This window comes from Scleropages formosus, chromosome 14 (assembly GCF_900964775.1).
Source record: "Scleropages formosus chromosome 14, fSclFor1.1, whole genome shotgun sequence".
NCBI classification, from domain to species: Eukaryota; Metazoa; Chordata; class Actinopteri; order Osteoglossiformes; family Osteoglossidae; genus Scleropages; species Scleropages formosus.
This window is the reverse complement of record NC_041819.1, coordinates 17,443,962-17,465,211: the sequence shown is the minus strand read 5'-3', so window position 1 is coordinate 17,465,211 and position 21,250 is coordinate 17,443,962. Positions and strand designations below refer to the sequence as shown.

Here is a 21,250-nt window from a genome sequence, read left to right as displayed (position 1 = left end):
TGAATCACAAGTTAAACAATGTGGAAATTACTCTAAAGCAAACAGAGCTGTATTACATATTAATGTGCTCATTCACCGAGCATGACTTACATGTAATAACTTTACTATGTCACTGGTATGTTTCTTTAGTAACTTAATTACCACAAAATGAATACAATGCTATAGTTTATGGATTTAATTTGTATTTTGCATTAAATTGTCTTCAAATAATAACAATAAAAAAATAATAATAATAACAATAACAATAATAATAATAATAATAATATGTCCATTATTTTGTTTACAGTTCTAATTTTAAAAGTAATTAACTCTAAAAATTAACAAATTAAACGAACTAATATAATTCAAATGCTCAAATATTAAAAATGTAACATGCCATGGCAGTTTCAGAATTCTGAAGATTGTGAAAATAATGTATTTGTTCGAGGATACACTGAAAACGATATTGCATTTTATAAGACAAGATTCAGATCATCAGTGGAATGACAAAACCTACAAAATACATATAAATTAACTTAAATCATCATTTTCAAGACATGTCTTCAAAACTCCTGCAGGCTCCACTGCTGATCCACTCTAAGCCGTTATTGTACTTTTTCCACCTCACACTAACTATTTTATGACGTCAGCACTCATAACCAATTATATTGAAGTAGGAGTTTGAAAAGTAAAAACGCACCAATTGAGTACTTGTACAGATCTATTTTTTTCAAGAACGTAGAAACATCTTCCAATGAAAACGCTAATTTTATTGATTGACGTTTAAACGCAGCTGGCTTCCCGATCACGGGGTGTAAAATGAGCCAATCACAACGCTGTGTGGGGACACCCCCCCCCCCCAAGAACTATCAAGGTAGGTTGCTCAAATAAAATAGCCAAGCTTCTTTTTCGCAGCTAGCATAGCATTGGTGTCTAAGAAGGTAGCGGTTTTCTTTTATAATATTAAAAAAAAAAGAAAAAAAGAAAAGCATCTGTAATTTTTCTCCTATCATAAATATAAACTAAGGTAGGTTGAGTGCATTTCGGTTTATGTTGGCACGTGAGTCCGACTTTTTTTTTTATTTTTTTATTTTTTTTTTTAGGAGTTACGGCCTGACTCTGGCCCAGCCCCTCAGGGAAAATGGCTGTGCCTCACACACAGTCGTTTCTTCTTCATGTTTTTCTATATTTGTGGTCAAACTCTTACTCAGGGGTTGCCGAGTGCTTTTATCATCATTGTCATCTATTATTATTTTTATTTATTATCGCTATGATTGAAGTAGCACTCGACGAAGTGTAGTCACTACTACTAGTTTTTACGTTGGTGGATGAACAATGAACGGGGGTTAAACAAAGGCGGTGGGCATCGTTGCACCGGCAACCAGCGCTCATTATTTCATTCCTCAGATATAAAACCAAATCGTTTTACGTTCAGAGTCGTAACATACTTAAAATTGTTTTTAAAAAAACTAGAATTTATAGAAGAAAGTTTGTCATACGCGCACGCCCGGCCCGGCGGTTCTGTGTCCCAGATTTAATCGACTTTTATAGCTTTTTCTCTCATAAATGTGATTTTTTTTTTTTCTGTTTGATATCTTGCCTTGACAAATTCTTCACATAAGACATCCAATTGTATGAAAGTACGGATAACCATCTTATTTTGAATTGGAAGTGTTGTATTCAAATTTTGTACATCTCATCTGCCGTGACTCTGAATCAGATCTGGTGAAGACTCAGACTGTAAAGAACAAAGTATCAAATGCAGAATTCTGGGATTCCCATGAACAGACATGACTATCTAGTACCACCTTTGTGACTTTGCTTTTTTGGGCATTTTGTGTGTGAGTCCACCAAGCAGCCAGAGGTTGAGGAGAATGGTGGTCTGGTTGGGCTGTACTGCATAATCAGATTATGCAGGTATGGGGGCTAGTGCTGTTGATGGTCTATTAGACAATAACCAGAGTGTTGGACTTGATATGAGCATCTACAGTAGGCCGATGAGATGTGTTGAGGGGCCAAACGCATCTCATGGCAGACAGAAAATCACCTGGACCAGAAGTTGTGTAGAGTATGTTGTGAGATAAAGCCAGATCCTGCAAATGTAACACAGGATGTATCTATGCTACTGGGTAATTGCTTGAGAGTGTTGGAAGCAGCAGAGAATTGAGTTGATTGTTACTCTCAGGCTCTTGATCGATGAAGTCGAAAGAAATGTGCAAGTTGTACAATGTGATAGTTCCTAACAGGTGGATGGACCTGCTGGGAAGATGGAGGTGAAGGATCTTGACCTTTGAGAAGTTGATTTGTAGGAGCTGGTAGTTTTTCAAGAGACAAATGGCACACACACCTACAAAGATACAACTGCATCTCACCTCATTTCACCACCATTTTTGGGTAGTATTTTGTATATAGTGAAGAGGAGAGGGGAAGAAGAATTGTGATTTTCACAAAGTGTTATGAGTGAAACTTTAGCCAGTGTGCTTGTTCTTGAAACCATTTTAAGGTTTGTAATGTGCAAAACATAAATTTGTTCTTATTTTACTTAAAAAGAAGGCATACAAGGTCTACAGAACATAACTTCCCAAAGTGTGGAATTTGTGGCAATGACTACGAATGCAGTTGGTCAGCCGGTGTAACATTAGATCTGTGTTCTAGAATTGTATTATAAACTTTACAGGATTTATAATTTGGGTACCCAGGTTTGGGTTTCTACAACATCTATCGACTGCACAAGGGTTAAACCCCAGATAGTTTCTTCCCAATACCACGTATCAGTAACAGTCTTGCCGTCAATACCAGCACTGTTGAATTTTGGGCTGTGGGTATGTTAGTGCATAGTTGCATTTCTCATACAGTTCTCATAACTTGTGTTGTCAGGTATTTTGAGCTGTTGCGACTTTGTGCTTATGAATGTACCTTTGTGTGCTATTTGGCACACAGTTTTAAAAACAAGAAGTTGTTTAAAACAGAAAAATTTTCCAGATCTTGTTATGTGGAATGTCACCAGGTGCAAAATTCTTTGCTTGGATGTGAGGCCCTCTAAGTAACACATGCAGCATGTACATACACAAAATTTAAATAAAAACCCTTTCTACAACTGATTTCTATTTTTAAAGGATGCAGGGCAACAGAGGGCCGCGTCCCGATCAGCAAAACCACGGGCCTCCCCGACAGAACCCAATGGATAACCAGAGAAGAGGTCCAAACTCCAACAGCAACGGGCAGCATGCCGAATCCGGTGAACCGCAGAACACAAGTACACATCACCGCCTTCTTCCCCATTTATTTTAGAAACCTTGGTGCTCAAGTTCTTTTGGTAAACTAATTGTATTGCAATGCTTACAGATTCTGCTGTGACAATAGACCTGCAGAGCTTCCGGAAGCCAGGCGAGAAGACTTACACCCAGCGTAGCCGGCTCTTCGTAGGCAATCTCCCAGCTGGTGTGACAGAGCAGGAGGTGGAGAAGCTCTTCTCCAAGTATGGAAAGCCATCAGAAATTTTTATCAACAAGGATAGGGGATTTGGCTTCATAAGGCTGGTAAGTCTGCAGGACACAGAAATGGTTGTACAAACTGGCTGACTACATATTGGGTCCGGTTTACTTGGCAGTACTGTTTCTTTTCAACAGATCAGAACCACTTAATATGAAAGTGGTAGTGTAGTAGTTAGAGCTAATGCCTTTGGATCCAGAGATTGCAGGTTCAATTCCTACCTCCAGCTGTAGTACCCTTGAGCAAGGTACTTGCCTAAATCGCTCCAGTAAAATTACCCAGCTGTATAAATAGGTAAATAATTGTAGCTTTAATACTGTAAGTTGCTTTGGAGAAACTCATCTAAATGAGTAAATACAAATGTACACTTAAGTACAAAATTCTATGATCAGCATGTTGTATACGTTTATCAATAACTGTCAAATTCATGGCTTCAGTGATCCAGAACCCATCTCAGAAACACAACACATGAGATACGGTATATCCTGGATGGGATGCCCATCCCTCAGAGGGCAGTCTCTCACACACACACACACAAGAGAGAGAGAGACTAAGGCAAATTTAGTCACCAGTTCAGCTGAACCACATGTCTTTTTAGTGTGGAAGGAAACCAGAGCAACCAGCGGAAGACCATGTAAACGTGGAGAGTTTGCAAACTTCTCATGTGCTGAACTGAGTTCAAACTTGTTTCAATGCTCAGTCCAGAAGCTGTAAGGCTGGTCATTGAGCCATCTTGCTTGTTAAAACATGTCTCCAAGATGTTATCAGTAATTTCAAACTGTCCCTGGAGCAAAAGTCTGAAACATAAGCAAAGTGCAAACATTCTGACTAAAGTTGTTTGGTTGTATTTCCATTCTGACACCCTGTAGGAGACGAGAACCTTAGCAGAAATTGCCAAAGCCGAGCTTGATGACACTCCGTTCAGGGGCAGACAGCTTCGTGTCCGCTTTGCCACCCATGGAGCGGCTCTCACAGTGAAGAACCTGCCTCCGTTCATCTCCAATGAGCTCCTGGAGGAGGCATTTTCCATGTTCGGACAGATAGAGAGGGCCATTGTCATTGTGGACGATCGTGGGAGGCCAACTGGGAAGGGCATTGTGGAGTATACAGCCAAACCCGCTGCCCGGAAAGCGCTGGAGAGGTGTTGCGATGGAGCTTTCTTATTGACTGCGTAAGTCAGCTTTACTGTTGTGTTACTGATGTTTTCACATCTGTCAGTGTGTTTTTTATGTATGGAGATCCACAGAAAATTTCTGGGGATGGAGCAAGGTTTTATTGCTAAGGATTGTCCAGAATGGGTTTGGGGTCCGTCGTAGAAACGCTGAATTTCATGAATGTTACATGTTCAGGTTTCCCAGACCTTTGACAGTGGAACCCATGGACCAGTATGATGAGGATGAGGGTCTGCCAGAAAAACTCATTAGCAAGAACCAGCAGTATCACAAGTGAGTGAAAATGCCTCCCTTGGACAGTGAGTGCCATTTTGGGTGATTTCTCATGTTGGTGTTTAACATGTGATGACCACAAATAAAAATGCACACGTCTGCTCAGGGAGCGGGAGCAACCTCCACGGTTCGCGCAGCCCGGCACATTTGAGTACGAGTATGCCATGCGCTGGAAGGCCCTGATGGAGATGGAGAAGCAGCAGTATGAGCAGGTGGAGAGGAACATCAAAGAAGCACAGGAGAAGCTGGAGGCTGAGATGGAAGCAGCTCGGCATGAGCACCAGGTCATGCTCATGAGGCAGGGTGAGTGTAGATGCTTCATCACTGTGTGATATGTAAGCCAGGTGTCTTTTAATATATTTTTTTAGTATGACAAAAATTCAGTTGTTTCTCAAATGAAAATGCTCAAACTAATGAAGTTTCTTAGCAATTTCTCAAGGAGTACATTGTCATGAGTTAACTCATATAATAACTGTTGCCCGTTGTATTGATTGCCTGTATTTTTAACTCCAGATGTGCATTTTATAAGTTCTAATAGTTTGTGGTGGGCATGTGGAATCTAGTGTTTCCTTTAAATTCAGGGTTGGGGTTGATGTCTCTTAGGGTGATGTCTTGGTTGTTTTGGACTCATTTTCTCCGTTTTAAACCTGGTGATTAGGAGCAGTGAGGAGTGATTTGTATGCGCTACCACAACCTTGTGTTTGTTTGGGAAATTTAAAAGGCTGCTTGAAGGTATTTGGATTAGTTTGTTCATTTTGAATGGTCCAGTAAAAGTGAGCTTGCAAAATGTATTTCATGATCCTCTCCCCCCCAGAGCAACCTAAATTGAACAATACCGTCGCATGCTAAAGTTTTAATGGAGCATGTCTTGTTTCATTTATTTTTGCCAAGGGCACAGTATGTGTTTTGGGCATAGTACCCCAGCTGTAATTTTACAGTTAACATAGGGTTGAGTGCAGTGGCATTAGCCTTTATGTGTCTGGTATCAAAATATAATTGAAGTTAATTTCAAGTGAAAGTTAAGGTCACGGTTCCTGTGTGGTCCTCTCAGATCTGTTGAGGCGCCAGGAAGAGTTGAGGAGGATGGAGGAGCTTCATAACCAGGAGGTGCAGAAGCGTAAGCAGTTAGAGCTGCGCCAAGAGGAGGAGCGCCGCCGACGTGAGGAGGAGATGAGGATGCATGGCGAGGAGATGCTGAGGAGGCAGCAGGAGGGCTTCAAGGGCAGCTTCCCTGAAAATGTGAGTTTCTACCCTAAAATCTGATACTTATGCCACAGGGCACTCTGGAAATGTGAATCATAGTAAGTTGGCAGGTTAATTTGTGTTGCCATATACTGTTTTGCTTTACATTTAGTATTTTGTTGATGACCTTTAAGATCTATCTATAAGCTTTAAATGGAATTACATTTTTAAATTGAGTTAATTTAAAGTTTAGCTGCATCACTGAGTAGAGTGGAAGTCCCGGGCTTGGCTAACATTCGTATAAATGCATATAGAACACAACCCTTTAAGTGTACTGACAATTTTTTTTTTTTTTTTATTCACCCCCAGAGGGAGCAAGAGTTGAGGATGCACATGGCTGGTAAGTTCAGTGTCTGTAAAAGGATTCTTTCAGTGGTAGATATTTCAGTAGATACTTTCCCCCAAGTGATATACAAGTCAGAGTAAACAAAAATGGAATGTAAATACACACAATTATCAAAGCGCACTGGTACACCATGAAAGTTGCTGCCTATTGAAATGACATTCTAGTGGCAAATAATGTGGATTACAGTAGCAGATGGTGTGGGACTAATATACCAAGTTATTAGGAGGGAAATGGGTCCCAAAAGAAATTTAGATCCTTCTTGAATTCCTTGAGGAATTCAGCAGTTCTGAAAGTTAGAAGGAACTCTTTTTACCACACCAGAGTGTGCAGGTTTTGTTTGTCCTCTGATCATCTCTTGTGTTGTAGGTCAGGCAATGGGCATGAGCCGAAATCCCATGGGAGGGAACCCTGTCCCTACTGGAGCTGGCAGCATGCCTGTGGATTCTGCCCCCTTAATGGTAATGTTGTGTCTTTCTAGTTGACTGTAGATCAGTCCAGTTTAGAGTAGATCTTTGTTTGCTTGGAAGTATCAGTCAAGGAAATTCCTTCTTTTAAACAAATGGTTCCATGATTTCCTTGAGAGCTGTGAACTGTGGCTTTGACCCTTTCTCATTGGCTGTTTACAATATTGCAGAGAACTTAACCTTTTTTTTTTTTTTTTTTGGTGGGGTGCTGCATTGTCATAGATGACAGGTTTGCATGACTGCTGTGGAAGAGGCAGCTTCAATTTTGCTTTAATATCTTAATACACCAGGAGAATTATTCTATTGTTGGGTATATTTGTGTGGCCTTGGCACTTGAAGTAGACCATCCCAGGAAGTTAATTGATTGCATTATAGAAAGACTGCATTAAATTCTCTCTGGAATAAATGTACTTTGCATATTTGCCTTAAGTGTTGGCAGAGTGCACAAAGATCTCATTTCGGAAAAAAAGTATATTTGACTTCAGTTTTATGCTTGTATAAAATATGCAGAATTTCCATTGCTGAACAGTGCAGTCTTAATTTTTCTGAAAGCTGGTTGTTTTCACAGAATTTATATAAATACTTATGCATTACAGTGAGGTTGCCAATGGTGGAAGATGTGCATTTTGCTCTTCTGTAGTGCTGTGTGTGACGAAACAATCGTTGGTTCACATGATGTTCAAACAGTGTGATTTAACGATACATTATGTGGTTTCTGAACTTGTTGAAATAGATGCTTTTGAGCATTTTCTCACCTGTGGTGTTCTCCCCGTCCCTCAGCCGGGAGTGGGAAGCAATGCCATGCCTGGAGGGGGACAAGGGGCCTTTCCCAGAGGTCCCCCAGTGCCAGCTGACTTTGGTCCCAACAAGCGTCGCAGATTCTAAACTACCCACAACACTTTTTTAAAAAAAAAAAAGAAGAAAAATTTTTTGAAACTTTTTACGTTCTCCCCTTGTAGAATATTTTAAAACTTCATATTCTTGTTTCTTTATAACATACCCCATTATGGAATTTAATGGGTGTAGCTTCATTTAACTTTTGGGTTCCATTTTTATTGTAAACATCTTGTTGCGCCCAATGATGTATAGATTACTATACAGTGGGCTGTACTCTAATAACAACCCCCTCCCCCCACCCTTACAACCCTGTAAGACTTTTTGTACATTTCCCCAGACGTTGGATATTGCTGTAGACTGTGCTTTTTCACGCCGGTTTCATTGAATAAAATACATGCTTTTCTTGACCTCTTTAAATAAATACTGAAAATGCTTGTACAGGTCCAGTTTTTTTTTTTTTTTAAATGATCGACAGGTTTCTTGCACATGACTTCAGACAAGGTGGTTAGTTAAATGAAAATGTCCCCTGCTTGGATGAAACAAGAACATGTCTGCCTATACAAGGGGCCTGGATGAACTTGATCCTCAAGTGCAGCTGTGTGGTACTTGTTTTAACTCTGATCTCCATTTATTGAAAGAAAGTCACCCCAATTCACTCCAAATGTCCTCAGCCAATTTAAATAAGGGCTGTTGAACTGGTAGTCACATTGCAGTGCTTTGTGTAAGTGGTCTCTGCAGTGGGCTATTGAAGTTTTCTTACAGTGGTGTTCATATCTATGTGCCAGTGCTACAGCACGACTGGAGGAGGGTTCGTTGGGCACGCTCTTTTGTTCCAGGCTCAAGTTCGTAAGTCTCATTTTGCAGTTCCATCCTGGTCAGTGGAAATGTTTCTTCGCTGGGTTGCCTTTCCATTATTGCTTCAACAATGCACCTGTTTGGACATGTGCAGATTATGAGCTCCTGTACAGTAGCAGTTAAATGTTGGGGTACATTTGTTCAATATGGGTGACACCTGCATCCGCTGCTAGGAATGGCACAAAAAGAGCCGGAGCGACACGGCAGTTCATTTCTTCACCAAACTTAACCAAATCCTTCGTGAACAAAACTGGTTTCCACCAAATGTACTCATGCGTTCAGCTGGTATTGCATCTGTACGGGGCAGCCAGTAGTATCATAGTTACTGAGGATGTGGACTCCAGGCTTTTTAATTTACCTCATTTGTATCTAAAGTGCCTCATGGTGAGAATATAGCTGATAATTTTACTAAAGGTGACTTGCAGGGCTGGAGACGCTGCAGTATTTCACCCATTTATACAGCAGAATGTTGTAACACACACTGTGCCGAATTCAGAGTTTCCAAGCAACCAGAACACTTGAAGAAAACCTACACAGCCAGAGTGAGCAGGGATTGAACCTACTGTACAGGCAGGGTGCTGTGAGGTAGCAGCGCCACCCATCTGCCCACCCAGGCTTCACCTGAAGGTATATAATTCCAATGGGGGCCCACAGTTTTACCCCCTTTTTTTTTTTTTTTTTTTTTAAAAAAAAGTGCTGAGTCTGAACTGCCTTGCTAAAAACATCAAATGTTCTAAATGCGTTAAGTTTTAAGTGGATTATAGTGAGAAAATGAAATTTCACTAATGCAAGAAATCAAATTATTTACTTACCACACAGTTTCTTCTATATTTTTGTTCTCCTTCACTGATGTGTTTTTCCATGTGATGCAATTCATAGTACTTGTGAAATCATCCATGTCCTTTACAGAAACACTGTGATTTGGCAAGTCACACTGTAATAAGAATGAAGTAGTAAATCAAAGCTATCAAAGTGTAATATTTAACACCCTTAACAATGTCCATGCAGAAAAATCAAGTTTACCTTGTTTCCCACAAGAACGCAAGGTATTGTCAAACAGTCGTCACTAGTGTTCTCGGAGTCCACAGCCTGCTTCAGTAAGGTGCAGTATTGTAGGGACTGCGCGTTAGTCAGGTCAAACATGATGATACAGGCGTGTGCATTTTTGAAAAAGGCTCTTGTTAGAGGTAACGTGTCCTCTTGACCTGAAGAAAGATGATATTCTAGGATATGTATTTACACACCTTCTCAGCTCCTAATTTTTATTTTACATAGTTCAGTTCCATGCATGTCTGCATACTTCACAAGTTCAATCCTATTACAAATGCCCACAACTGTTTTCTGCTTTTACTATTTTTTTTTTCGATTTATCATAATATGGTGTCAGTTTCTTTAGGACTGAATAATCACAAATGCTATAAATTTAAAACTGTTTTGAAAATTAACATCAACCTGGGTCTCAAAATCAGGTTTCCATTATTACTCAGCTAATTGTAAAACTGCTCATTTACTTTTCTTCGCTTCCTTTAGCATATAGTGTGTACCTTGGATGTCCCAGAACTGCAGTCTTACAGTGTGACCACTGGACCACTCAGTTGTTCTCACTGCAAAGTCAACTGCATATGGACAGTAATATCATAGCAGAGATAATTGATAATTTAAGGTTGACCATGGGGAAAACAATCAAATTTACTGTTAGGGATTGGTACATACCTCCAATGGTGACTTTGTATCCCTCGTTAAAAACTCCTCTAACATAACGTTGTACAAACGAGGTTTTACCTACTTTTGATTGTCCGAGAACTAGTATTTTGAATAGATAATCCAATGGCATGACTACTTTAACATGCTCGTGTACTTTTCAACCCGCTCCAAGTAAGGAAGTTTCCACCGTTTAGCACCGGAACCAAAAAAAAGGTCTATTTTAACAAGATAAGAGTAACGACTAATTCCAAAGGTTATATCTAAAATCTGAAATCTTGTGGTTACACAGTAACAAGGTATAATGCCTGGGTGTGGCATTTTGTGTAAAGTTCAATGTTCAGTGACTTAGCCATCACGTTTCACATGGGCCTGTTAGTAATAAAAGTGGCTTCTCAGAGTGCTTTACAATAAAGAAAATAGATGGATTACAAGTATAGAGTAATTTTTAGTGATTATCAGCATTTAAAAAGCACAAGAATGAGGAAAAATAAATGTTCTTAGAGAGAGAGGAAAATTAAAAAAAAAAAAAAAAAAACGCCAATATCGGCTTTGAAAATGGGGTAAGAGATTGCCTGAAATTGCTGAGGGAATCCCAACATTTGGGGGCACAGCACAAGTCCACATTTAGATGAATATACAGCACAGCAATGCTAAGCAAAGCAGATAAACCTGACTTTTTGCATTTATTGTAGTGCTTTGAAGTTTCAACTAAAACTGCCATGAGAAAATGTCTCAAGAAAGAATTGAATTAACGTTAAAACCCATTTACCTTTCTTGAAAACTTAATGAACATAAATAATTTGTGACATAAGGCAGAATGGGACTTTACTTTGCCCTGCACAAAACCATCCAACCAAGTAGGTGCAAATCCTTAATCATTTTAAGGCTATGACCTCAATGACTCTATTGGCCTGCAGATCCATTTTTTAGGACACTTTCGGTTTTAATCATTTCTTGGAACAAAAATATAAAGTACTATTAATACAGTAAGTGTACAGTAAACACTTCCATGTAAAATGTTAACACATACATACACTACATTTTTTAACATGAAACAACTATAAAAAAATGACACCAAAAATGTCAGAACTTGCAACACAGACGTTTTACTCTAAATTCATGTAAATTCATTAACTGAACAACTGAAAGTTCATCAGCAGCACTCATCATGTGCTTTTGCACAGTAGGTCGCTTTCGCTCAAGGATGTGATCATTTCAGTTTGACCCTCTTGGCGCCCATGTCATAGTCCTGTTTAGTGAGCCGGTAAGCCCAGTGCTGCAGGGTCTGGCGAACGACGGGTGACACTGTGCAGTTGTGGAAGGCACACCCTGAGCGCACGATCTTAGTGATGAGGTTGTTCCTCCAACGACCCTTCGGTCCCGTGCATTTAGCCCAGCGTCCCACCTGGCGTTCGTCATCATCAGTACGTCGGCCCTGGTGAAACCTGGCAACAACAAATCTCAAATAATTACACAGCATTTGCAATTTGGCAAGTGTACAAGCATGGTGGTTAAGGACACAGCCTGACGGTTACCAGGTCAACATCCAATTTCCCTGCAGCATTACCCTAGAACAGGAGTTTGTAATGTGGGATCTACAGACCCTTTAGGGGTACATGGATGGGTGTCAGGGGGATATACGAGGCACGATTTGCTTTAAAAACAACATTGTTATTTTTAGTATATTTCCTGGAATACCTGTAACATCTGAGTTACAGGTATTCCAGGGTATATTTCCCAGTTTATTTTTAATTGCATTTTCCTGGAGGGAGGTGCAGCACCTCAGCTGCACAGCTGTGCTTTTGCATTTTTACTTACTATAGCTATATCTGAGACTTTTACAGAAACTGCCCAGTGAATAAATAGGTGGTCAGTTTTGTTGGTTTACCATGAGGCACAGAAACAGTATTAAAGGTAAAACACTTTCGTTTTCCCCCTCCAATCCTAAATTACACCTCCACTCACTTCTTTGTTTCATCCCTTGAGCTCCCTAATACACAGAAACAACATAGCACTGTCTGTTGTGTGTAAAGCAGAACACACTGGATAAGAAGCTGTGGGGATTGTTTTTATTTTTTCATTGTCAGTTATTTTACTGAACTTAGTACTTCATTTCAATAGATGATAAAACTGGTGTCCCATCAACACTGTATCTTGGCTCACACCCTGTTTCCAGTATAGAAGGACACTGAGGACCTGCACTATATGAGCAGCTGATGAAAAAAATGACTTACAGTAAATTTTTAATTCATTACATCTTAACTGAATGTTTTAACACAATCTAACCCATGATATTAAGTTTTTATTGACTATGACGTAGTTATTTACAAGCAAATCCGACTTATAAAGTGATTTCCACTTCCAACTGTGTTTCCAAGATGAGGTACAAATGACTATGATATTCCATCTGTGACTTCAAAGTAAAAAGGTTTCAGTGAAATAAATTCAGTGCAGTATTTGCTCTGCATTTACTTGTGGCCCTTTTTAATGCTCCATAGCTTTCTCTGGATTCTTAAAGTTGTCCATGGCCAAGCAAAGGTTGTAAACCTCTGCCCTAAAATTGCCCCAGTAAGTTAGCAAGATGTATAAATTGGAAGAAAAAAATAACTAACTAAAATTGTCTTTGATTGAAGCTTTGTCTTAGCATTTGAACTATAATAATAAAACATAAAATATATACTTGAAAGCAGGGGGTGCGGTGGCGCAGTGGGTTGGACCACTGTCCTGCTGTCCGGTGGGTCTGGGGTTCAAGTCCCGCTTGGGGTGCCTTGCGACGGACTGGCGTCCCGTCCTGGGTGTGTTCCCTCCCCCTCTGGCCTTACGCCCCTGTGTTCCCGGGTAGGCTCCGGTTCCCCGTGACCCCGTATGGGACAAGCGGTTCTGAAACTGTGTGTGTGTGTGTGTGTGTGTGTGTGTGTGTGTATATACTTGAAAGCAAAATTGACTCAAGTACCTCTTTTATCATAAGCAACATGACAATTTAAAGCAATTTGGGTGTTTCAAAAGGTGACAAGAATAACAGTATATGACCACTAGATGTCAGCAGTGATCCACAGATGGTGGGGGCAATTAAGGACATCAGCCAAGTTTGTGTCCAAGAAGACATTCACAACTCAATACAAGTTTACCAAGCAATTACTGAAAAACATCGAGGTTAGGACAAATAATATATCAATATAACAAAGGTAAACCTTGTTATGTGAACAGTCACTTAAATTTTCATTCACTACGGTAATTTTTTCTTTTATATTGTGAATGTTTGCTTTTCTGGGGAAATAAAAAAGGAATCCAAAGGTGACCTATAGTGCAAAAGTTATAGTTTCTGTCATGCTGTTTACCACCAGCTTTACCGCTAAAAGCAGTGTCTCAAACCTGGTGGCACTTGTTTGCTCAGCTGTTCCTACAATGTGCCCACAACGTGCCCAGCATGACTCTGTACTTGAATAATCCAGTAAGAACACTATATATTACTTTAATGCACAGTACTATTGATACCTGTCACTGTAGATTGTCATTACGATGCTAACTTTGTCAAAAACACCATGAGACTTGGAACTCAGAATAAGCCTCTCGCTCAGCTACATCATTATCTAAGATGAATTTTCTTTGACGTGAAGTGAAGGAACACTTTAAATTATTTTGCTTCCTGTAATCATCAGTATGTTTGTAATTTCTTTTATGCATTTAATATGTGCCCTGTAAGTCACTTTGGAGAAAAGCATCGGCGATATGAATAAATCACACACGCTGGCTGAAACTACTTCTCCTGAGCACGGTCACAGCGAACCAGAGCCTAACCCGGCAACACAAGGTGCAAGGCTGGAGGGGCAGGGGACGCACCCAGGACGGGAAGCCAGTCCGTCGCAAGGCACCCCAAGCAGGATTCGAACCCCAGACCCACCAGAGAGCAGGACCTGGCCAAACCCACTGCGCCACCGCACCCCCAATATGAATAAATATAAATTAAAATGCTGAATGCCTATGGAAGCAGTGTAAATGCCAATATAGAAGGAAAACTACAATCTAGTTACAGTATATACAGTTCTAATTAATTATCTAAATGTTTAGACATAAGTACTTACACAACTATTATCTTAGCATTTTTTTGAGATAAAAGTTGTGAATTTTCTGTTAAGTCCTACATTTCCCTATTTAAATTAAAGGGAACAGGGAGCTCAGCTGATAAAATCTGGGTTTCCACAATAGGTTCTGCAACACAGTGATCCTGGGTGACACTTCAAGACAGGAATTAAAACAGCTTTTTGTTTTTTTTTTAAAAAAGACACACGCATTGCTTCTAAGCGACCGAGTAAACGCTGAGCACCAGTTGTCAGCTGAGGGACTGAGACTGTTGGCAGCAAATCCCCGTACCTGCAGTACCACTGGAACCAGCCATAGGGGTCCTGAGGGACGATCCAACCACTGCTCTCCCACATCTCCAGACTGCCTCCGCACTTCACTTTGTAGGTGTTCACATCCTTGCGGTACGTCGAAGAGGCCACCTGCCAGAAAGCAATCCATCACTCTCCCGCTACTCATTCACATACAGTTTTGTCACAGGGGCCAAAGAGTTCCTTCAGATGAATGACAACACATGGGGTCTGTTATTTTTCTCTCACAACTGAGGACCAGGCTTGCATTTCATCAATCACCTGCTTGGCGATGTCCAAACCTCCAAGCCAGTCTTCTGGGAGCTCCTTCCAGACATCTTTATAATTCTGTTCTGTAAGGACAGCATCCATGAATTATGAATATGAACACACTGTCATCTATTAAGTAATTAATACATCACAGATACAGTTTTAGGCAATTTTTTTATGAAGCTTTATGGGTGTCAGCAGGGCTTCCATCCATCCATCTATCCAACTGTGGAAGGAAACCAGAGCACCCAGAGGAAACCCACACAGAGAGCACAAACTCCTGTCAATAGGGTCTGCGATCTGAAAACATCCAGCCTGACAGCTTTTGACAGAATTTATGGTGTTAATTTTTAATGATGTGTAGATAAATGTTTGGCATAGAACATTCTTGCAAAACCCCAAATAAAAAAATCAGGTGTTTTAATAATTTTGCGTGGAAAACAACAGTAAACATGAAGCAAATGTTAAAAACGACGGTATTATTATATAGTGAGTGAAAATATTCTTCAAAGTGTGCAGCTAGTTTTGCTCACAGTGAGGAGCTCAAGACTGTGGGTTGTTTTGGTTTTTTCCCATTTTCAAAGCCAAAGTCAATGTTTCCAAGACATTTCCGTAATCCCGAAAGATGTTTTAAGTGTTAATTTGCTTTTGAGGGCCTTTCGTCAAAAGCCGACGATGCCTAAGAGAACGTGATGGGAGCAAGTCAACATGCATAACGTGAAGGGAGCTCTCCAAGTAGGCCTATGTCAAGGTCACGTTTTAAAATACTGTCACACCGAGACTTGGTTCATAATGAAGGTCAGGTATTCTTAGAATGTAAATTAACCAAGGGTCGTGCAAATTACGGCTCCCACAAGGAGGTCCTTAGTACTTTGAGATTTAGGTCAGAGATCAAAGTCAAATTGCTCAAGTTAATGGGCAATTATGGGATCTAATGTATGGATGGGAGACCGCAAGTAAAGAGCAAAACACACTGCTTCAAGTGGCCAACACCTGTAATGGTATGACTCCAAAGACATGACACACTCTTTACTTCTTCAGGAACACTGGGCTTATAATTTTTCAGTTTTATACTACAATTTATGTGTACAGCTGGTAAAAAATAACTCCACACACAACTAAAACTGGTTGGAAGTTTTTATTATTAACCTTTAATTAGCTGATGCCTTTGCGTGAGGTGACTTCATTCACTCACAAAGTCTCCTAAACCGCCCATTGAAGCACAGGGCACCAGGTTAAGTCCATCGCGGTCCATGGTGACTTATTGTCAGATACTATGATTTACCCTTTTATACAACAGTGTGTTTTTACAGGAGCAAATCAGGGTAAGTACCTTGATCAATCACACTACAGCACTGTGGGACAGCTGGTAGTGTAGTGTTCAGAGCTGCTTGGATCCAAAACTTGCCAGTTCAAGTCCCATCTGAAGAACCCTCTAGTAAAATTACCCAGCTGTATAAATGGGTAAATAATTGTAAAGTACCCTAACATTGTAAGTTGCTTTGGAGAAAAGCATCAGCTCAATGAGTAAATGGAAATGAAATAACAGTAGCTAGCCTAATATTGCAAGTTACTTTGGAGAAGAGTAAATGAATAGGAAATAGAAATCAGGGGCTTTCACATTACAGGGTGGTGCCTTAACTGTGACGCCACCCGCTGGCCAACTTCCATATGTGGCAGAACTCACTGGTGATGCTGGAGTAAATGGGTCTGAAATAGGTGCCACCAAAACTGCCAGCCTGAAGAACTTCTTTCGGTGTCATGTTGGGTCTGAACTCTGGAAAGTCTTCCAAGAAAAAGACACAAAATGGAGCAGGAAGAAAGAGCACATGAACGAATCGAATGCGCTTGTTGAAGATGCTGAAGCCACGACACGAAACACACCTTTGAAGACCAGCTCTCCCTTCTCGTTTCTCCTCACAGGGGAGACCCCATCTTGTAATTTCCGCTTCTTCTTGACAACTTCACGGCTTCCAGCTCCTCCTGGACCTTCTGAGCACCTTCTCTTCTCGGTCTCCTTCTGCTTCGATTTTCCCTCCATCTTGACGGACTCACTAAAGTTCATCATGTTTACACGATACTTATTCATTGACCCTTTTTCACACGTCATTTAACTCAAAGCTAAACAGAAAAAAAGCGCCTGTTTCGAATGCACTTTGTATTGAGAGGGAAAATAAGAAACAGTATCCGCGCCGTATTAAAAGTTTATTCAATATAAAGAAAATACCACAGCTTTACTGCACTGACTTACCCGCAGACGCACTTCCTTTAGGTTACAAAACATTGACAAAATGTAACGTGCACACGTATGCAAATTATGGTGACGTTTCTCTTGCGTAACAACGTAATTTTACATATGGACCAATGAAAATGTCTGGCTTGCGGTTCTTTTATGCCTGTGGGTCAGTTACAGGTTTTATTGTGTTTTACACTCTTTACACGCGCCGATGTTTAATGTGTGAGAACCGCTGGATGTCGTGTAAGAACTTTTGCGGAAAACGAAACATTTTCTCGAAAATAAGTTGAAACTGACAGAAGTGTTTGGCCAATATTTATTAATATTACAAAACCTTTGTTTCTAAAAAATTAAGAAATATGTCTCCAGTTAAGTTCCCCACACACACAGTCTGTCTATAAGTTCATTGAGCACGTTTTCTAATATTATTTTTGGTCACCCGTTACAGTGACAGTTACAAAAACATGCAAATTGCATGAAATGAACCCAGCAGAGAGTATGTTTAGTTAGGCCCTCCCTACTGAGAACCTACAGACATACAAGACACTTACCATTAATTAGAATTTATGTCACGTATAAGAAGTTGATTAGATATAATTGTATATTTCAAGGTCCAGAATGCATTTATCCAATGGTCTTGAATCCTCTTAAACCAAGAAAAACCTTCTGCCATAACTAATCCACATCAACACACACACGATCATTGCCTTCAGTAAAGTATCCAGCTGTAGGAATCTACATAATCGACAGTGTTTATTAATGAACTAGCCCATACTTTGCACTTTAGTGTAGAGAACACTGCGCTTCTAGAGTTTTGTGTTTTTAATTTCCCATAGGCATAAGTGGTGCTTTTAGTTTTATTTCTCTCTAAGTTCATTAGCACAGAGAATGGGCATCCCACTGGATTTATAAGGTAAAATTAGGGCAACCTTGATTCAATAAGACATATGGAACACAAGAACTAGACCAACTACCGGCCCAGAAAAGGGTGGGAATCCCTTCTGATATTTGCAACCTCCAGAGGGTTCAGCCTTATTCATCTTTTAAAGGGAGTTTTGCAGCTTTGTGGTCTCTTCTCATTGCATCTGTCAGGAGCAGTAATACCATGTTTCTGACCTGTACCACAGGATGCCTCTAACTGAGAAACGGGATAGAAAATTCATGGTAAGTAGTTCTATAACTCATCAAAAATTTTAGTGCATTTTACTTTTTTCGTTTTCCTTCTTGACCAAAGATTACAAACTCTGTGGACTGCAAAGCATCCCCGGAACATCACACTGCCACCTCCATGCTGGACAGTGGGAACCACACAAGCACAACTCATGCACTCACCCTCTCTGTGTCTTACAAGTACTATATCATAGGATCCTAACGCAGAGCTGCTTGAAAGTATGGGCCCCTTGTGTCCCTTAGTTTTACCATGAAATTGTTATTTAATGAAAAGCAGTCTTTCTCATCTAAAATAGCTGTGTCATGAAAAATTCCATATGTTGCTTCAAAGGAATTCATGTGTATAGTAAAAACACAAAAGCAGAGCAGGTACAAAAATAAGTGAACCCTAAGTTGCATTGGTTAAACCAAGGAGCTAAGTGGAATTAGGTGTGTAAATAATAATCATGTATTCATTTTATAAGTTTATTTTAATATTTTATACAAGAATAATAACCATCCCAACAGGGTTCACATACTTTGAAACAGCTCTCTATATTATACCTTTATTCATCAGTCCATGAGACTGATTTTCACCCCTCAGACCGCCACCTTCTGTAATTTACAAACCAAACCTTCACCTTTTAATAATTTTTAAAGCAGGTTCACTGAAACTTTTCTCTAGTACTGCGCATATCCACGTATTACCAAATAGTGAGTATGAGAAGGCATCTCTATATGGGAAAATCTCAGCTGTTCATCTGTGGTATAAACGACCCAAGGCTCTCAGTGAAAACATGTTTCTTGAACACGCACCAAGTCCTACAGCTGACTCCTGCAGAGGTTCCAGTCTGAGCTGTGACAGATTTACATTAACTTATTTAGCTGATGCTTTTCACCATTTGCTTTGCAATTTCATATATTCATTTAGTAGAAGCTTTTCACCAAAGCAACATACAACGCAGAGGAAAAAAAGGACCTTTCACCAATATACTGTATGAAGGGACACAGTAACAAACGCGATTCACGAAGTGTAATGAATTAGACCAATATCATCGCACAACAAGCACACATTACACAAGTAACTGAATGAAGAATTGGTAAAGTCCTGTTTTCAAACAGATTTAGTGCAAGTTTATAAAGTAGACAGAAAACCAGGAGAGAAGTAGGTCCAAAAAAGATGTATTTTGGGACCCTTCTTAAATTTTGAGAGGGATTCTGCAGTGATGAGTGACAGAGGAGGATTGTTCCACTACATTGCTGACAACTGCGAGAACCTTCAGGATTTTGATTTTGAACCTGTTGTGTTTTGGACAAGCAAGCAGCCGGAGGTGGAGGAGCATAGCAGTCTAGCTGGGGTGTAGAAACTGATCAAGTCCTGCAGTTCTCAGAGCACTGATCCATTGATGGCTTACAATGGTGAAATGCTTACAGTTATTTTTATTGATAAAGCACAGTATTTTTTACTCTCTCAATTCAGGGTATGTACCCAGATCAAGAGTTGGAGAGCAGGAATTGGTTTTGAACCTGGGTCACTTGAATGCTCAAGCTTCGGTGTTGAAACCGTAAAAATGTACATTGCTTTGGAGAAAACACACACACGCTGGCTGAAACCACTTATCCCAAGCAGGGTTGCGGCAAACCGGAGCCTAACCCAGCAACACAAGGCGCAAGGCTGGAAGGAGAGGGGACACACCCAGGATGGGACGCCAGTCCATCGTAAGGCACCCCAAGGGGAACTCAAACCCCAGACCTGCCAGAGAGCAGGACCCGGCCAAACCCGCTGCACCACCGCACCCTGACTTTGGAGAAAAGTGTCTGCTAAATGAATAAATGTAACACACACACACACATTGGCTGAAGCCACTTGTCCCAAGCAAGGTCGCGGCAAGCCAGGGCCTAACCTGGCAGCACAGGGTGCAGGGCTGGAGGCGGAGGGGACACGATGGGATGACAGTCTGTCACAAGCACACTAAGCAGGACTGGTATCCCACATCCACCAGAGGGTAGGACCCGGCCAAGCCTGCTGCGCCACCGCGCCCCCCTCTGAATAAATGTAAATGTAATGTAAATGTAAAAATGTGTTGCCTAACTCTACTAGGCCCTGGAGCTCCCTCACCTCAATTTCTGTTACCTGTATGTAGTCCATACAGTCAATCACGCCTGTCCTGGACAAAATGAAAGTTGCAGTACCAATTTTCGTCATATGGCGGCGCAATTTGGTAATAGATGCCCTTTTCCTTCTCCTGTGTGGAATTGGGGAGTCAGCAAGCGGCAGATCGGACGCAGATTATTCTGTTTATTCATGAACTAATTACAGCATTAAGGGGCGGTGGTTTAGCAGATGTTAACATTCGCATTATGTTCTATAAAATTTGTTTCCCCTTCCAATATGACACAATAACAATATGCAAGTGTGTTCTTTTAGTAAATGAAACCATTCATGATATTCAAAACAAAGAAGATACGATATTGCGTGGATTTTTTTCCAGGTGATTTTCGGTTAAAGAAAAATCTACATGGTAGAATTTGTCTTATAATTGTAGATATTTATGCGGCATTGTCATATGCACAGATAGTACTCATCCATCATTTGTCTTAAAATAATATTTAATCGGTTGCCATGCTGCTTGTATGTTGTAATTTCAACTGAAGCTATGGGATTAGACAGAAAACTAAATCCATGCATGTGTATATTACAGAGATTTAAAGCACTGCCAAAACAGAGGTTTTAGGAATTAATCTCTTACCGGAGATCTGACGCTCTCGTCGATTTATTGAGTACATCAAATATGACACCTTGAAATTGGGGGAATGGTCACACAATTAAGTGTCAGTGAGTTATGCAGTAATTTCTGTTG

The 21,250-nt window shown here is 40.3% G+C and overlaps 3 protein-coding genes across 7 annotated transcripts; 1 reads left to right on the top strand and 2 right to left on the bottom strand.

The window, feature by feature from the left end:
- The first annotated feature begins 874 nt into the window (after positions 1 to 874).
- On the top strand, positions 875 to 8,232 carry nono (non-POU domain containing, octamer-binding). Its single transcript, XM_018746547.2, has 10 exons — positions 875 to 1,006; positions 3,096 to 3,235; positions 3,325 to 3,518; positions 4,341 to 4,642; positions 4,821 to 4,916; positions 5,023 to 5,219; positions 5,968 to 6,155; positions 6,468 to 6,498; positions 6,871 to 6,962; positions 7,749 to 8,232. The coding sequence occupies exons 2-10, from the start codon at positions 3,097 to 3,099 to the stop codon at positions 7,851 to 7,853; spliced, it is 1,344 nt and encodes a 447-aa protein (XP_018602063.1). The 5' UTR covers positions 875 to 1,006; position 3,096; the 3' UTR covers positions 7,854 to 8,232.
- Positions 8,233 to 8,255: 23 nt separating this feature from the next.
- On the bottom strand, positions 8,256 to 10,535 carry LOC108931002 (ras-related protein Rab-7L1-like). 2 transcript variants are annotated; one of them, XM_018746548.1, is made up of 5 exons: positions 10,374 to 10,535; positions 10,205 to 10,276; positions 9,684 to 9,865; positions 9,473 to 9,594; positions 8,256 to 8,736 (listed from the first exon to the last, which is right to left on the bottom strand). In XM_018746548.1, the coding sequence occupies exons 1-5, from the start codon at positions 10,492 to 10,494 to the stop codon at positions 8,580 to 8,582; spliced, it is 654 nt and encodes a 217-aa protein (XP_018602064.1). In that variant the 5' UTR covers positions 10,495 to 10,535; the 3' UTR covers positions 8,256 to 8,579. The 2 variants fall into 2 exon arrangements, with proteins under 2 accessions (XP_018602064.1, XP_018602065.1); XM_018746549.1 differs by lacking the exon at positions 10,205 to 10,276.
- A 393-nt stretch (positions 10,536 to 10,928) lies between these two features.
- On the bottom strand, positions 10,929 to 17,321 carry LOC108931029 (uncharacterized). Of its 4 annotated transcripts, XM_018746587.2 has the most exons (6): positions 17,256 to 17,321; positions 16,889 to 17,058; positions 16,692 to 16,790; positions 15,017 to 15,087; positions 14,736 to 14,866; positions 10,929 to 11,809 (listed from the first exon to the last, which is right to left on the bottom strand). In XM_018746587.2, the coding sequence occupies exons 2-6, from the start codon at positions 17,043 to 17,045 to the stop codon at positions 11,575 to 11,577; spliced, it is 693 nt and encodes a 230-aa protein (XP_018602103.2). In that variant the 5' UTR covers positions 17,046 to 17,058; positions 17,256 to 17,321; the 3' UTR covers positions 10,929 to 11,574. The 4 variants fall into 4 exon arrangements, with proteins under 4 accessions (XP_018602103.2, XP_018602101.2, XP_018602102.2 ...); XM_018746585.2 differs by lacking the exon at positions 17,256 to 17,321 and having other exon boundaries at positions 16,889 to 17,138; XM_018746586.2 differs by lacking the exon at positions 17,256 to 17,321 and having other exon boundaries at positions 16,692 to 16,781; positions 16,889 to 17,138.
- Positions 17,322 to 21,250: the final 3,929 nt, after the last annotated feature.

Coding starts and splice junctions, on each gene's coding strand:
- nono (XM_018746547.2), top strand. CDS start 3,097: ATGCAGGGCAACAGAGGGCCGCGTCCCGATCAGCAAAACCACGGGCCT. Junction 3,236..3,324: donor CGGTGAACCGCAGAACACAA/GTACACATCACC, acceptor CAATGCTTACAG/ATTCTGCTGTGACAATAGAC. Junction 3,519..4,340: donor GATTTGGCTTCATAAGGCTG/GTAAGTCTGCAG, acceptor GACACCCTGTAG/GAGACGAGAACCTTAGCAGA.
- LOC108931002 (XM_018746548.1), bottom strand. CDS start 10,494: ATGCCATTGGATTATCTATTCAAAATACTAGTTCTCGGACAATCAAAA. Junction 9,866..10,204: donor GCAGTTCTGGGACATCCAAG/GTACACACTATA, acceptor ATCTTTCTTCAG/GTCAAGAGGACACGTTACCT. Junction 8,737..9,472: donor AATATAGAAGAAACTGTGTG/GTAAGTAAATAA, acceptor ATGTCCAAACAG/GTGCATTGTTGAAGCAATAA.
- LOC108931029 (XM_018746585.2), bottom strand. CDS start 17,114: ATGACGTGTGAAAAAGGGTCAATGAATAAGTATCGTGTAAACATGATG. Junction 15,088..16,691: donor CATTTACTCCAGCATCACCA/GTGAGTTCTGCC, acceptor CTGTCCTTACAG/AACAGAATTATAAAGATGTC. Junction 11,810..14,735: donor TGGTTCCAGTGGTACTGCAG/GTACGGGGATTT, acceptor TGTTGTTGCCAG/GTTTCACCAGGGCCGACGTA.